Raw genomic sequence first — 18189 nt, forward strand, 5'->3', positions numbered from 1 at the left:
TTCTGTTCATGGTTTCTTACCATCTTCAATGTGTGGTCAACCTTATTTTCCAGATTGTACACCTTGTCTTTATTCTCTGATCTTCATGGGGAAGATGGCCATTGTCTCATTGGGGGGTTCTTCTGCCCAGAGGAATCCAAGCCACACTAAGTAGCCACACTATATATTAATACCTCAAATAATTAAGCCACCATAAATCTTAATATCACAAATAATAATACACTAACACTCAGAAATATATTTACAAAACAAAGCCCTTGATAGATCTAGAGTTCTTAAACTAGACAAAGACAAAATGGCTCCAGTGGTTTATTTAAGGAGGTACCTTAAAGACAGGGGTACAGTTTTTTTTTTTTGTTTGTTTTTTGTTTTGTTGTTGTTGTTGTTGTTTTGAAGAGAGAGTAAGAGAGAGAGAGAGAGAGAGAGAGAATTTTTAAAAATATTTGTTTTTTAGCTTTTGGTGTACACAACATCTTTATTTTTAGTTGGTGCTGAGGATCAAACCCAGTGCCCTGCACATGCCAGGCAAGCGCACTATCACTTTAGCCACATCCCCAGCCCCAGAGGTATGGTTTCAAGGGCAGAGTCTTGCCTTATGATGTCTTTCAGTTAGCAAGGTAATTGACATCTTGGCAGGTCACAGCCATCTCAGGTGCTGTGTGGGATCTTAGGCAGAGCTTAAGGGGGAAGTTCACCTGCATTTGGTGGTCAATCACTGTGGGGAGTGCCCCAGGAAGTTCACAGTGCCAGACCTATCCTCTCAGAAGGCTACTATGTGCAACATAGTCCACACCCAGCCCACAGATGGCTCATGACATCTAATGTTCTGTCTTCCAAGTGATCTAGTGTGTTGGTGATGCTTTCTATTGAGTTTTTTATTTGTTTTTTTGTTTCCTTCATTTCAAGGATTTCTGATTTTTTTTTTCAGAATCTCTATCTCTTTTTTGAAGTAAACTTTTGCTACATATATTTCTTCCCTTATATCTTTATTGGTGAGATCAATGGTTGCCTGTGTTTGCTGTCTTATTTCTTTGTTGAAGTGATCAATTTTGACCTATATTTGCTCATTTAGGTCATTCTATAATCCACAGATTATTTTAATTATGTATATTCTGAACTCCATCTCTGACATTTCATCAACTGTTCTGTTTATGGGTTCTGTTATTGTAGTATCCTGGTTTGTTTGGAGTACTTTCTTCCCTTTTTTAATTTTTTTTAATGTTGTCTATGTGTCTTCTTTTTTTGCAGTGCAGATCTGAGGTATTACAGTTTCTTCCCTATAATCTTCTAGTATACATTCAGATTATCTGTACCTCATCTTGCTGTTGGCCTTCCAGACCCTGCTGGTTTCCCAGGATGGATGTTACTGCAACTATAGGTGGTGGCAGCAATAGCAGAGGTAACTCGAGATAGCAGTGGGGGTGTTCCAAAATGGATGTAACTTCTTTCAGAGATGGGGCTGAAAGGGTGGGCCTTACACTGGCTTTGGGTGATCTGAGGTCTGGGCCTGGTCTCCAGCATGGGTCTACTTGTTGACAGAAGTTGTCTTGGACCTAACCTGGGCTTGCGCTCCCACACTGGTGGCGGGGGAAGATTCTAGGTCTGGGTCTGGATCCTGCATAGGTTGCAGATCAACAGGAGTGGTACTAGGCCTGGACTTAGATCCAGCATAGGTTGGCAGGTCAGCCAGAGGGGTCCTAGATCAAGGCCTGGGCTCCTACAGGGTTGGCATGGGTCTGCCAGTGGTCGGGTAGACCTGGATCTAACCTGGGCCTGGGCTCCTACAGGCTTGTCAGGGGCAGTCCTGGGTTGGGGCCTGGCTTCCAGCATTGTGCAGAAACTTTTTAATGTGATGATACCAACTTTCTGATTCTTGTTTAATTCTTGAGTTTTAGTAGTCTTATTAAGAAAGATGGTATTTGGGCAAATATGTTGGAGCATCCACCCTATGTTTTCCCATAACAATTTAACTGTTTCTGGTCAAATTCCTAATTCTTTAATCTACTTTGAGTTGGTTTTTGTACAGAGTGAGAAATAGGAATCTAGTTTCATTCTCCTACATATGGTCATCCAGTTTACCTAGAACCATATGTTAAAAAAAAAAAAAAAACTTTTCCCCAAAATGTATTTTTGACAACTTTGTCAGTGATAAGATGACTTTGTCTATGTGAATTTATGTCTGTGTCTTCTATTTTATTCAATTGGTCTTCCTGTCTATTTTTCATACCAGTACTTTGCTTTCTTTTTGTTACTATAACTCTGTAGTATAATTTGAGATCAGGTATTTTGATGCCTCCAGTATCACTTTTATTACTGACTATTACTTTGGCTACTCTGGGTTTTGTATTTTTTCATACAAACTTTAGGACTTTTTTTCCAGTTTTATGAAGAAAGAACATAATTGATAATTTGATGGACATCACATTGATTCTTTAGATTACTTTTGGTAATATGGCTACATTAACAATATTAATTATGTTTATCCAAGAACATGGGAAGGCTTACAATCTTCTAAGGTTTTTTATTATTATTATTATTATTATTATTATTATTATTTTCTTCAAAGTTTCACAGTTTTCATTGTAATTACATAGATTTATTCCTGAGGATTTTAGGTTTTTGTTGTTGTTGAATTGTTTCTTTGTTTGTTTGTTTGTTTTGTTTTCTTTTGTTTTGAGATTGGTGTCAAGGGAATTGTTTTCCTGGCTTCTTTTTCAGCAGATTCAATTATACTCTAATATACTCTTATATTGGAATATAAGAAAGCATTTATTTTTGTATGTTGATTTCACACCCTGATACTTTGCTAAATTTATAAGATCTAGAATTCTCCTGGTGATATTATTTTGGGGTGTCTTCTAAATATAAGATCATCTCATCACCAAATACAGATAGTTAGATTTCTTCCTCTCCTATTTGTATCCTTTAATTTCCTTATCTTGATTGATTGCTTTAGCTACAGTCTTCAGAATTATATTGATAGGGTTGGTGAGACTGGACATCCTTGTCTTGTTCCTGATTTGAGAGAAAATGCTTTCACTTTTTCTCTGTTCAGCATAATGTTGGCTTTTGGTGTCTTGTATACAGCCTTAATAATGTGAAGGCAATTTCTTTCTAGTTTTAGTTTCTTTAGAGTTTTTAACATTAAAATGTGCTGAATTTGGCTGAAGGCCATTTTTTTAACCTATTGAGGTGATTATGTAATTTTTGTCCTCAGTTCTACTTATGTGATGGATTACACTTATTAATTTCTGCATGTTAAACTAATTCTGCATCTTTGGGATGGATCCAACTTGATCATAGTGAACAATCTTCTTTATATGTTTTTAAATGTGGATTTATGTCTGTGAGTAGCGGCACAAATCTGTAATCCCAATAACGTGGAGGCTGAGGCAAGAGGACCACAAGGTCAAAAACAGCCTCAGAAATTTACCAAGATGGAGCTGGAAACATACCTCATTGGCAAAGAACCCTTTGATTAAATCCCTAGTACCTCAAAATTTAAAAAAATAAATGCCAATTGCTAATATTTATTAGCAATTTTTATATCTGTGTTAGTGAAGGATATTTGTCTGTAGCCTTCTTGATGTGTTTCTTTACCTGGTTTTGTTATCAGTGTGATATGAGCTTCATAGGATGAATTTGGGAGTGTTTGCTCCTTTTCTATTTCATAAAATTACTTGAGGCAGATTAGATTGATATTCATTCTTTAAATATATGGAAGAACTCAGTTGAGAATCTTCTGGTTCTGTGCCCTTCTTTGTTGGAATGCTTTTTATTATTGCTTTAATCTCAATGCTTGCCATTGGTATGTTTAGGTTTTCTAGATTCTCTTGGTTCAACTTGGTTAGGTTACATATGTCTAGGAGTTTGGCACTATCTTCTAGATTTTCTAATTTATTGGAATATAGTTTCCAAAATAGTTCCTAGTGTTCCCTTGGGTTCTAAAAATGTTTGTGGTGGTATATCTGTGTTATTTAGCTTTGAGTTGCTGTCCAAACTACCAGGCCATAACAACTTAAGAGAAGAAAAATTTTATTTTGGCTCCTAGTTCAAGAAATTTAGTTCATTGTCAGTCAAGTCCATTTCCCTGGCCCCAAGGTGAGGTAGCATATTTTGCTGGAAGGTCATGGTAGAGGGAAACATCTCCTCTCCTGGCATCCAGGCAGCAGAAAGAGAGAGAGAAAAAGAAGAGAAGAAGAAGCCACAAAGAAGATGAATCCTGGCAGGGCAGAACCTCAGTTACCCACTTCCTTCTCCACCCATTCCCCACCTGCCTACTGGTAATGCCCAATGTAAATAGGATAGACTAATTAGATTACAGCTTTCACAATCCAGTCATTTTACTTCCAAACATTCTTGAATTAATATGGGAACTTTTGAAGAACAATATGTTTAAACCTTAAGAATAGCCTTTTCCATCCCTAATTCTGTGCATTTGGATTTCTGTCTAATTCCTCTAACTAGTCTGACTAAGGGCTTATCAATCATGTTTACTTTTCAAAGAATAAGTCCTTTTTTACACTGATATTTTGTATTTTTTAGTCTCTATTTTATTGATTTCAGCTCTGATATGGATTATTCCCTGTCTTCTAATGGTTTTGGAATTAATTTCTTCCTCATTATCTAGTGCCTTTAGATGTACCATTTGATTATTTATTTGGAAATTTTCCTTTTTAATGTAAACACTTAAAGCTACGAGTTTTCCTCTTAGGTTTTGATACATTTTATCAATGTCCTTGTTTGATTCTGGGATTTTTTCTATTTCTCCTCTCATTTTTCTTTGGTCCAATCCTCATTGAAAAGAGTATTGTTCAAACTCCATGTGTTTGTGTGGTTTCTATATTTCATGATGTTGCTTTCTGATTTCATTCCATTAGGGTCTGATATTTTGTGTTTGCTAAGATTTGCTTTGTGGCCTAAAATATGGTCTTTTTTTAGAGAGGATTCTATGAACTGCTAAAGGGAAAATGAATTCAACTGTTGTAGAATGAAATATTGTATAGATGTCTATTAGATCCATATAATACGTAGTATTATTTAGGTCAGAAGTGTATTTATTGATTTTTTATGTTTTATATATGAATGACTTGTTGGTGAGAGAGTTGTGTTAAAAATCACCCAGTATCAATGCATTGGGGTCTATCTGAAACTTAATGTCAAGAAGCAACCTCTTTATATAATTAGGTGCATCAAAATTTAGGGCATAAATATTTATTATCATTATGTCTTCTTGTTGGATTGTTCCTTTTATTAATATGAAGTGACCTTCTTTGTCTTAGCTTGAAGTCTGCTTTCTTGAATAAAGCTTACCCTTCCACTTTACTTTCAGCCTATGGCAGTCTTTGCCTATAAGATAAGTCTCTACAAACAACACATATTTGAAATTGTTTTTTAATCCATATTGCTAGCCTGTGTCTTTTAATTAGAGAGGTGAGGTCATTTACATTCAGGGTTATTATGAAAAATTACTTTTTTATTTCCTGTCATTTTATTTATTTTATGTATTTAGTTAAGTCTCAATTTTCTTTGTCTGTCATTTTTTTTTGTATCAGGATTGAACTCAGGGGCACTCAACCACTGAGCCACATCCCCATCCCTATTTAGTATTTTAATTAGATGGGATCTCACTGAGTTGCTTAGCACCTCACTTTTGCTGAAGCTGGCTTTGAACTCACAATGGTTATGATCTATTTTACTGCATTTCATTCACTCAGGAGTCTGGGGTTTGTTCTTGAGGTCTCCAATGAGTAGCATTTCTTAAAATATTTTCTGCAGTGCTGGATTAATAGTCATGAATTCTTCCACTTATTCTTTATCTTGTGAAGTTTTTATTTTTGCTGTATATAGCAATCTTTGTTGTCCATTTTTTCTATCAGAATTTAAATTATTTCATTCCACACCCCCTTGGATTTTAGAGTTTGAGCTGAAAAGTCTTAAGTAAACTTGTCCCTTTTTTTGTCTTGTGGCTTTTGATACTAATCTTTATTCTCTGTGTTAGGCATTTTTATTATGATGTGTTTTACAGAGTTTCTTTTTTAATCTTGTCTTTCAGTGTTCTATATGCCTCTGGTATGTGGATGTAATTCTCATTCCTAAAGTTTGGAAATTATTCTGCTTTATTTCACTAAAAATGTTCTTAATGCCAGTAAGCTGTACCTCCATGGCATTTTTAATCCCAATAACTCTTAAGTTTGGTCTCTTAATCTTGTCCCAGAGTTCTTGTATATTTGATATTAATATTTTATTTGTATCTTTGTACATACAAAGTGTTCAAATTCATATACCCTGTTTTTGAGGCCTGAAGTACTGCTTTCTAGGCAATCTAATCTGTTTATAATACTTTCAAGTGAATTTTTAATTTGATTTATTGTGGCTTTTTATTTCCAGGAATTACATTATTTTCTTTTAGAATCTTTATGTCTTTATTGGAATGGTCTTTGATCACCTTCAGCTGCCTTATTGACTTATTATTTAGATATTCTTCTAGTGTATTGATCATTTCAATAATCAATTTTATAGTCTCTTTGGAACATCACTTGATTCAATATCTGTGGGTTTCTTTGTTCTAGGGGGCATTTTTGCCAGTTTCCTAGTGAACTCTACCAAGTATACCCTAGACCACACTACAAGAGTTTGTCAGGAAAGTATGGCAACATTTGCTATGAAATTTTGGTTCCACAGCAGAAAACTTCAGTGTGGCCTATTAAAGATGACTCCCAACTCAGCTCTACATTTTTCATTTGGGAAATATGGAGCAAGACCAGCTCACTGTGCAGGCTATAATTCAGCTAATTTTAGACTGCTTTACTGTTTTAGGGTTTTGGAATATCAAATTTATCCATTGTGTTTTTCTGTTCCTGTTTGTTACACTTTACTTCTGTAGTTAACTGGCAATGCTGCCATACTGGATTGGCACCAGTATACTCATTGTTGTCTTAAGTTCAAAGCACTCAAGTTTCTGGGTCTTTATAATCCTCTCACTGTTCAATATTGAATTTCCATGAATTTATTGTTATCCACCTCACTGAAAAGTAGTACTCCCACAGCTTGACTCCCAAGCTTCAGGTAAACTAGAAAGTGCAGCTTTCCTCTACTCAGCTATCTTTGATATTGATAATAATCAATGCATGTATTTTATTCCCTTTCTTCAGTGAAAAGTTTTACCAGTAAGTGGCCCTAGATTTTTAAAGGAACATTGTAAGAATTTCCACTGAAGAGATTTAATGTAGTACTGTAGGATAATTTTGTTTTTAAGTGACTCATTCTTTTTTTTTCAATAGAAAGTATTCAAATATGTGAACTAGCTCAGATTTAGAAGCTGGCGAAGATATTTCCCACTGGGAGAACCATCCAAATAAAAAATCCAGTAGTTTTTTTTTTTAATTATTAGGATGTTCTTAAAGCTCATAAATAAATACAAACAGCACAAACTAAAAGGAATTATTCATTCTATAGGACATGTACTACCATATATTAGACTTATTTAAATTTATATTAAGACCACATGTAATTGGGCAGTATTTGTACTATAATTGAAAACCAGAAAGTTGAGAGGCAGAACTGTAATTGTATTTGAAAAATATGTGTGACCTGTGATAAAGGGAACAGAGAAGTGTGTTAGGGATAGGGTTTTCAAGAAATGATTTTTCTGTAAATCAGATATTGGCCTGAAAAAAAAGGTTAACATTGACATTTATTCTATAGGAAGAAATGGCAAATGCTTTTATATTAATGATTTTTTATACTTCCACATTTTTGTATTATATAAAATTTATTTGCTTTACAAGTATTTCGTGATGTGATTTTTCATATTTTCCCCTATGGCTCAGTTACTATTTCCATGATTTCTCCTTAATTGAAACTGGGAGTTTGGCTCCCCAAGGTCAAAATTTCTAGCACACCCCATCCTAAAGTCACTCTATTCTGTAAGGATTTTTTTTAAAAAAAAGATATTCTGTGTATCTATGCATAATTTCAAATATGGTATAAAAGACAAGTCAATATTTTGGTAGGGTTTATATACAAAGAAAGTTAAACCCATCAGAACTGCAGAAAGTGAATCATGACCTTAAAGTGAAAAAATGTAGCAAAACTAAGAGGTAAGGAACATGACAGAACCTCAGAGATGCTTCTTTTAGAGAATGAAAGACCACAGTTCTAAAAGAAGGAAAGTTACTATTATTTGTTATGCTTTTTCTAGATCTTAAATGTATGCTTAGAGAACTGTAATTTTGATAGCAATTTGTTATATGGTTAGTTAGATTACAGCCAACAGCATAAGAGAGGCAAAACTGAAATAAGTGAATCAAAAATAATCTCATCAGGAATATAATTCCTTTACAATAAAAGAATAAAAAATTGGAACTTAGCTGGGAATCCATCTGGTCCTGGACTTGAAATTGATCTGTTTAAATCGTGTATGACCTAATTCAGTTTGGGTAGGTCATATGTCTCTAGAAATTTGTTGATGTCCTTTATATTTTCTATTTTATTGAAGTATAAGTTTTCAAAATTGTTTCTAATCATCTTCTGCATTTCAGCCATGTCTGTTGTGATATTTACTTTATTTAAATCTGAATAGCATGAGTGAATAAGGTGTTGACTTTGTGCAAGCTATTTTTTGTTTTTATTTCTAGAATTATTGCTTATGGGAGTAGCTAAAAAAATGGAGGAAATTATCTGAGTAGTTCTAAAGCACAAATGAATCTTTTCCCCTTCAAACTAATGTGGATTTATTAAGAAATCACATTAGAGTTTTGAAACTGACCTAAATAATCAAGTGGATGGGTCCCTATTTACTAAGAAGTCATGCATAGTTTTTTATATAGTAACTTCTTTTTTGTTTGTTTGTTTGTTTTTGATACCAAAGATTGAACTCAGGGGCACTCAACCACTGAGCCACATCCCCAGCCCTATTTTGTATTTTATTTAGAGACAGGGTCTCACTGAGTTGCTTAGCACCTCTCTTTTGCTGAGGCTGGCATTGAACTCACAATTCTCCTGCTTCAGCCTCCCAAGCTGTTGGGATTACAGATGTGTTCCACCTTGCCCAGCTATATATTAACTTTTAATCTGGAAGGAATCACCAGTGGACTATGAGGCACTAAAAATTTGTTTTGGCAATACAAGTTTGCTGACAAAAAGTTTGCTAACATGCACCTTTTGAGTGCTTCAATGAGTTTGTTATTTAGTTAAGTACCATGCACAGTAAAAAAAGATGAACAGGTACTTGATTTCAAGTACAATTTGATTATGTATCTTGCTCACAATTATGTCCTTTTTTGATTAAAAACAAAGATATTTAACTAGTAAGGAAAACATGAAAAAAACTTTGAATGATTGATGTGAGATGTTTAAATAAGGATATAAAATTATTTTTCAAAGATATCTCCAACTTAGACTTATTATGATTATTAGACATATTATTATTAGATAATAATATATATTATATATATAATATAATATATATTATTATATATTATATATTATATATTATATATTATATATATATATTATTAGACATATTATTAGACATATTAGACAGATTATTAGACATATTATGATTAGTCTTTGAAATCAAGTCCTGTACAATAAAAAAGTCATTCCTAAAGTTTATCATTTTCAGGAAACATCATTAAAATCTCTTTCTTTCCTTTTCCCTTGCTTCACTGAAATTAGTAGTTGAAAATGGCCTCTGAAGGTGTGAAAGTTATACCTGGCCGTGAAGAAAATTTTGAGTTCAGTGAATTCTGGTCTTAGGAACTTTGATTATATTTTTATTGTTTGATCCCCTTTATGAGATCTTCTCTGGAAGTTCTACAATGTCCAAACTACCACCTATGAATGAAAACATAAATGGCAAATGAACACATTACAAGGGAAGAGCATACATTTTAGCAAGATAAAATATTAACATAAAAGAATTAAACTGGCTGTCAAATAATTCTGTGTATTTTTACTATTAATATGATTAACCTGAAGAAAATATTTTAGCCACTATGAAAAGATAACCACTTACAAAAATTTAATAGTTAGTATTCAGACCTTTTTTTATTTTATCCATCTCTGTGCTGTTTTATACCAGTTTGCTGAATCTCCATAACAATAGTTACTTGAAGGAATTACCCAAGGACATAAAACTTTTGATTATTTATATCATAAAATATGGTATAAATGAAATATCTGTTCTCTCCCCTTTTAGGAACTGCCTACTTGAATGATTTAATCATGGATCTGAGAAGGAAGATAAAAAGCTCAATATCAGTTATACTGTATGGAATTAAAAACTGGAGTTCTTGTATTGAGTTTGTGTTATAAATTTTCCATTGCCATAAAGTTTATCTCATATTGTACTTTGCATCTTTCTTGTTTAATAATATCTAATGTGTATTCACTCATTATAAAAATAATAGTCACTGAATAAGATTTATAAAAGCAGAACACATTTGTATAATGAAAATCATTAATAATCTCAAACCTAGAGATAATTCTAATTAATATTTTTGTTCTGTATTTTCTTATGCTTTGTATATACATATTTCAATGATAATAGAAAAATACTTTATATTTTATACTATGCCTATTTTATGTAATATTATGAGGATCATGAAAAAGTAATACATATTTAAAATTAATTTTAGTGACACAAAAATAAATAGATAAAACAAAATATATTCAGTATTCTTTATTCTGAAATAATATTAATTATTCTCACTTTCATTAATATACCAATTGTGCATCTCCTAGAAGGTGAGTAATTATACGCATCTGATTATATATGAAAATAACTTATTTAAGATAAATTTCAAGATAAATTATAATATTAAAATTGGAATTTCTTTACACTTACAATTTTTGCTGATGTTTCAAACTTTGTTATAAAAGATCTTATTTATATAATAATTTTTTGATATTGTGCCTTAGGTAACTGTTCATTTTATGAACTAAGGTTTTTTAATAATTGAATCGCAGAATAGTAATTATTTCTAAATTATGTTAAAGTGTCTCATTATTCCTAACATTTTTACTTATCATTTGACTTTATGATTTTATTGTGATGTGTAGTAAGCCAGCTTACTGTTCTGTCCAAGATAACATTCTATTTTGCTTAATGTACTTTCTCATCTCCTTAATATAGTGACCTTAAATTCAGGCATGCAGATAAAATGGAGGTGATCCATTTTATCCATCATTTTACCATATAATATCCAAGGTTTAAATAAAATGTTACTAAATGCTTGTTTAAATATTCACACAGTGCAGTTTTGTCCATTCATCCTGGTGGATACATACAATAGTAGTTAAAAGCACAGGATTTTAATTGAGGCAGACCAAGAGTAGGCTTGTTCTGCCACTTACTACCTATACCATTGCAAGGCAAGTTATTTAACCTTTCTGAAATTCAGCATTATTGTCTATAAAATGGATATGACTAATGAATTTATTTATTTATTTATTTAGAATGAGAATTTTAATATTTATTCTTCAGTTTTCGGCGGACACAACATCTTTGTATATGGTGCTGAGGATCGAACCTGGGCCGCATGCATGCCAGGTGAGCGCACTACCTCTTGAGCCACATCCCCAGCTGACTAATGAATTTATGTGGATTAAATGAAATGGGAAAGGCACTTAGAGACAAATACATGTTCTCATATGTTCCATCTGAAAGAGTTGATCGCATAGAACTACAGAACAAAATAGAAATTACCAAGAGCTGGAGCAGTTGAGGGAAGGGATTGGAGAGATGATGTTCAAAGATACAAAATTTCAGTTAGGTGGGAGCAATAAATCCAAGAGATCTATTGTATAACATTGTGACTACAATTAATAAAGATATATTTAAATCTTGAAAAATGCCAACAGAGTTGATGTAGTGTTCTCATCACAAAAAATGACAATTACTTGAGATCATACAAATGTTATTAAATTCAGTTATTCTATTATATGTAGTATAGTGCAGAATTTTATATATATATATATATATATATATATATATATATATATATATTACTTTTTTCTATGTAACATACAATTCTATGCCAATTAAAAATAAAATAATAATAAAATAGATTGGATTTCCTTAGAAATGTCCAAAATTCTGCCATAAGAATGAAAAGAATTACATATGATTTTATCATAAAAACAAATGACAATTGTATTAAAAGGAAATGATACATATATAGTACTTATAAAAGCCCTTCATTATGAATCATTTTATGAATAATAATGATTAATACTGTTGAAGAGTAATATTTATTTTTATGTCATGCATTTTACATAGTTGAAAGTTTAAATAAAACATTCTTACTTGAATTGTTTTATATGTAAGCAAAATGAAACATACAGATAGTACATGTACAGATGTGTGTGTGCACATGATAATATATTTGGTAATTGTCAGATGCAAGACAAACAACAGAGAATTTTTAAATACATTATTCAGAGCTTTTCCACTTTCCTATGGAAAATCTATTATGTAAGCATACTTCCCAGAAAACAGAAACTTATATGGCAAAGAAGCTTAATTATAAGAGAGCCTAGTTTTAGAATTTTTCTACTTGGAAGTATGGCTAAGCATGTAATACTGATACAACCTATGGAAATCCCCATTGCTTTTGTAGTTTTTGTTATTTGATATAAATATATTATTTCTTTTAAATATAGATGTGCTTTTTTATCTAAGCAAAGTAAGTGGAACATTTTATGCTATTAGTCTTAGGCATGTTTACTCCTACTAATGTAATTATCTCTTGGGTAAATATCATCATATATTAATTTCATTAGTGTATTGCCTCACATCCTTGAAGTTTTATCCATTTAAATTTAATTACAGTAAACAGAAAGGATAAATACACTAAGAAGGAAGGATAATTTGCTTTCATTGACAGTGCCTTGGATGGACAGTAATTTTCATCTTCCATAATACAAAACCATTCAAATGTCAGAAGAAAATAAATTGAACTAAAAGGAAAAACATTAGAAAACATATTGAATAGACTTAATGAAGCTCCTATGAGGTTTCCACTTTCTTCAATCTTTCCAATATCTTTTATAACAAATATCTTGTAATACATCTAAACTATGTGTATTCTTATAAAACCTCTCTTCATGTGAAAAATCATGGATTAAATGCAATTGCTAAGATATAGATATACTGAACTGTTGATGCTATTTTTCTTACTGAGATAATGAAAAGAAATACATTAATGATTTTATTTGTCTCAACATCCCCTTTCCATTTTTTCTATTGCATGCAGATTCACAAGCCAACTTTAAGTTCTAAGCACATAATAAACAGGATCTCAAAATTCTACCCTTGATGTTTCCAGCAAGTAGTGCCACAGCAATGAGAAGATTCAACAACACTTTCCATCACCTCAGTGGCTTTGTTCTAGTAGGTTTCTCTGAATGGCCCAAACTAGAAATGTTTCTTTTTGTGATCATCTCTATCTTCTATATATTGACCCTTCTTGGAAATTCAGCTATCATTTTCTTGCCCCACTTTGACACCAGACTCCACACCCCCATGTATTTCTTTCTGGCTAATATCTCCTTTTTGGACCTCTGCTATACAACTTCCACAGTCCCCGAGATGCTGATAAATATACACAATCACAAAAGAAGCATCAGCTACGTGGGATGTATAGCTCAACTTTTCATCTTCCTAGGTCTAGGATTTAGTGAATGTGTACTTCTCTCAGTAATGGCATTTGATCGATATGTAGCTATCTGCCAGCCTCTCCACTACACAGTTATCATGCATTCTCGGCTATGCCAACAACTAGCAACAGTGACTTGGATAATAGGTTTCAGCAACTCCTTGGTGCAAACAGTGTTGACTTTCTTATTACCTCGCTGTGGCCAATATCGAGTAGAGAGTTTCTTCTGTGAGGTACCTGCCATGCTTCAATTATCATGTGTGGATACATGGATCAATGAGGTGGAGATGTATGTAGCTGTGATTGTCATAAAGGTTATTCCTGTTGGATTAATTCTTTCCTCTTACATCAACATTTTCAGAGCAATAGTAAGGATTCAGTCTTCTGAAGGTCGAAAGAAGGCCTTCAACACATGTGGGTCTCATCTTCTGGTGGTCATCATGTTCTATGGCTCTGCCATTAGTGGTTATGCATATATGGCGCCCAAGAGTAACTCGGCCAAATTGAAGGGCAAGCTTCTTGCACTCTTCTATGGACTCATAACTCCAATGCTCAATCCCCTTATCTACACTTTGAGAAATAAGGATGTTAAGAGAGCAATAAACAAGCTACTAGGGAGAGAACAAGAACAAGGGTGGAACATGGCTTAGGAGAATGCAGTCTTCTCACAATTCACACTCCACACTTCCACAATACCTACTGTTAATTGCCATCATTCATACAACCCCTCCAAATAGTGGTTGATGATGGCTGAATGAATATTCTCTCCCAGATATTAGAGCTATAAAAATAATGAAAATTCACAAATGTTAGATGCCACCTTCTGGTTAGTATATGTTGTCTTTTCTGGTGAAATTTTCAATTAATAAGCATATAACTTCTTATCCCACAACACATTAAGACTACTGGAAAAGGCAGTAATCCTGAGACTTTTAAAAAAAGTCAGGAAGATGACTGCTTGAAATGAATAAATTAAGCCACAATGTAATGTACCGATAATCAAGCTGAAACTTCATTTCCTCTTTGTATATTTTTAGATTATTGGAAGCACAATATTTTTATATCTAATTTTATTTTAATCAACTTTTGGATGACATTCTCCATGAGTCAAGTGGATGCTATGGTCATCTACATTGTTCTGGAGAAAGAAGGGCACACACATAATAACTCTGTACAATGCTTCCAACTCATTTTTCATGTATCTGGTAGCTTTTGTAGCATATTTCTTTAACACTATATCTCAGTTTACAGAAGTTTTTCTTCATGTTAAAACATGGAGAACACAAGTATATGTACATATTTCAGCAATGGCCTATTGATCTGAGAGACATCTTGCTGCCAAATCAGTGTGTATTTGATTCTTGGTGTTCAAACATTTTTGATCAGCATTATCATAGCTATTCTTAGCAGGCCAAATTGATATGGAATAATTATTTTTTTTCTCCAAACTTAGTGGCAAGAAATCCAATAGCTTCTGAGTTTTTCCCTGTACATGGGGCAGATATCCTTGATACCTCATTTTAAGGACTCTATTATGTATTTGTTGGTGGATGAATGGTCTGTATTTTGATAAAGGTGTTTGGACTTGACACAATTAAGAGTCTCCTGTATGCACTCTGAAAATGGTCCAAATATCTAAAAGAACATTCCTATTAGCAATGTATCTCATTATGTTTGTATCACTTTGTTATCTTCTTTTATAGGTTGTTGTGTACACATAGGAAATAGAAGGAAAAAAACAGAATGAATGTTCATCTAGGTGAGGTTACAATAGAAGAAGTGAAAAAGAGCATCCACTCTCAAAGATTGTAATGCAATAGATCATTTTATGAATGTGATATACACACCCTTTCCAGATATTTCTGGGCAGTGGATATGGAGCTCATTCCTCTCACAAAATATAGAAAATGAGCAGTTTGAATATATGATGAAAATTTATATCATTTTTCAAGTAATATGTACATAATCAGCTCTTCTTTCTCAATCCAACCGTCACAAATTTTAATACTATTAAAATAAAAATGCTATTGTTTTTTTCTAACAGTATGTGTGCATACATATTTGTGTATCTATAATTTGGGGAAGATATAAAGGGATTGAAAAATCATGTTTCTAATAGTACAAAAATCTTAGTCCCAATTATTTCCAAGGAAAAATTTTAATGTCTGTCTTTTCACAAGAATTTCTACAAATGTGGTGTTTGCTATTTAATGAAATAGATAGGTAATAGATTTGGTAATCATATTTAAACTTTTAAAATACACTGATGTATTCTGTATTTTATTTTTCTTAAGATAAAAGTTGATGTTCAAGTGAAAGGAGTTACTTTATGTTAATATTAATATTAAACTGGTAGCTGAGTTATTGGATAGACAGAACTAAAAAAAATGGAGAGTTCAATCTCCATTTGGAGACCTGATATTAAATCAATACAGAAAAATGAGTGCTACTAAACAGTGACTATTCTGATTAGGCATCCACTGTGATTTTCCTATGTATCAGAAGCATGGAGTGAAATTTTAAATATCACAAGTGCATGCACAGACCATGAATTTTGGTGCCATTTCTTGGTAATATATAATAATTATAACTCTGGGAATTTTCCATTAAAATTTTTGTTTTCAAGATTTTTCTGTTATTAGATATAAGTGGTTCCCTTTATCATATTAAGGAAGTTCCCTCTATTGTTAGTATGCTACGTATATTTTAAACATTTTTTTTTACTTTTTAAAAATCTATTTATCTTTAATTGATAAAAATGTATATATTTATGGTATAAATGTGATGTTTGATATATGTGTTCATTGTGGAATGATAAAATTAAGCTAATTGACATATATATATTACCACACATTTATCATTTGTGTATATTGAGAAAATTTAAAACATGCTCTCTAAGAAATTTCAAGTGTACAGTATATTCTTAACTATCATAATCATTATGTGCAATAAACATTTTGAATTTATTCATAATGTATAACTGAAATTTTGTATCCTTAGACCAACAAAATCTTCCCCACTGTACTACCCACACCCATTACCCAGCCACTGATAACTTATTCTGCTCTCCACTTGTATTAATTCAACTTTTTTTAGATTCTACATAAAATGAGATTATAAAGAACTGGTCTTTCTTGTTTAACTTTACATCCCACAGGCTCATGTCACAATGATAGAATTTCATCTTTTAACAGGGTTTAATAGTACCCTAACATGTATGTATAGCACAATTTTTAACTATTCACAAAATGATGAGACAATTAGGTTGAAATGGCATTTTTAAAAGACTTTTACTAAATATACTGAAATGGTCGTAGTATTTACCTTTTATTTTTTAATAAGACAATTATATAGTTCAAGGTAACAATAAGACATTCTATTTGGGTATAATCTGCTAATCATAGAAAATAATGAAACAAAATAAAAAGAATCACATGGATCTATTTTTTTTAAATCACAATGGTGAAAAGAAGTGTGGAAAATAAATAATACTTTGTCAATTGCTTAAACATGTAAAATCAATATTGACACTTCTCTCTCAAAAATTATCACCTGGCACACACCTGTAATTTCAGCAACTCAGGAGGCTAAGGCACAGGATCAGGAGTTCAAAGCCAGCCTCAGTAATTTACCAAGGCCCTAAGCAACTCTAAATAATATATAAAAAGGGGGATGTGGCTCCATGGTAAAGCATTCTTGGGTTCAATCCCTGGTACCAAAAAAAATTATCATGTGACTATAGATATATATGGAGTAGCAAAATAAAAAAAAATAACATTAGAAAATATCATCATGAAATTGGGGTTGACAATGTTTTTTTTTTTTTTTCAAGAGAGAGAGAATTTCAATATTTATTTTTCAGCGGACACAACATCTTTTGTTTGTATGTGGTGCTTAGGATCGAACCCGGGCCGCATGCATGCCAGGCTACTGTACTACCACTTGAGCCATATTCCCCAGCCCCTGACAAAGTTGTTTTTTGATAATGCATAAATAACATGTAGAAGGAACTGACATGCAAATTGGACTTTATTAACGTCAAAAATTTCTGCTAATCACAAGACATTAAGAAAGAAAAAAAGCAAACCATATGGTGTAAAAAGATGTTTACAATACTTATAATATCAATGGCTGAAACAGAATGGATAAATAACACCCTAAAAATCAAGGGGGAAAAACATAAAATCCTAACTGAAAGTAGATCTTAAGTTTTTGAAGAAGTACTTACAAAAAAAATCACATTTAAACTGACAGTCAATAAGTCAATACACAAAAAGACATTCAACCACATTAGTATTATATAAATAAATATTAGACCCCAAATTTTATACTATTAACCAAAGTACCTAAACAGACTGGTAATTCCAAGTGTTGATGAGAATGTGAGCAGATAGATTTTTTTTACATGGCTAATAGGTGTCTAAGTTGGTTTATCATCAACTTTAGGAACTGTAAGGCAGAGCACTTACTAAATTATTATATATATATATATATATATATATATCTCTTATACACATCTGTCGTA

General features: G+C 32.3%; 1 protein-coding gene across 1 annotated transcript; it reads left to right on the plus strand.

Moving 5' to 3' along the window:
* Nucleotides 1–13351: 13351 nt before the first annotated feature.
* Nucleotides 13352–14314, plus strand: LOC107160787 (olfactory receptor 10-like). The gene has a single exon (XM_015507412.1). It carries the CDS (start codon nt 13352–13354, stop codon nt 14312–14314), a length of 963 nt encoding a protein of 320 aa, XP_015362898.1.
* Nucleotides 14315–18189: the final 3875 nt, after the last annotated feature.

The sequence above is a fragment of the Marmota marmota genome, unplaced genomic scaffold (assembly GCF_001458135.2).
Source record: "Marmota marmota marmota unplaced genomic scaffold, marMar, whole genome shotgun sequence".
NCBI classification, from domain to species: domain Eukaryota; kingdom Metazoa; phylum Chordata; class Mammalia; order Rodentia; family Sciuridae; genus Marmota; species Marmota marmota.

Excerpts from the sequence above, each read along its gene's own strand:
- LOC107160787 (XM_015507412.1), top strand. The coding sequence starts at position 13,352 with ATGAGAAGATTCAACAACACTTTCCATCACCTCAGTGGCTTTGTTCTA.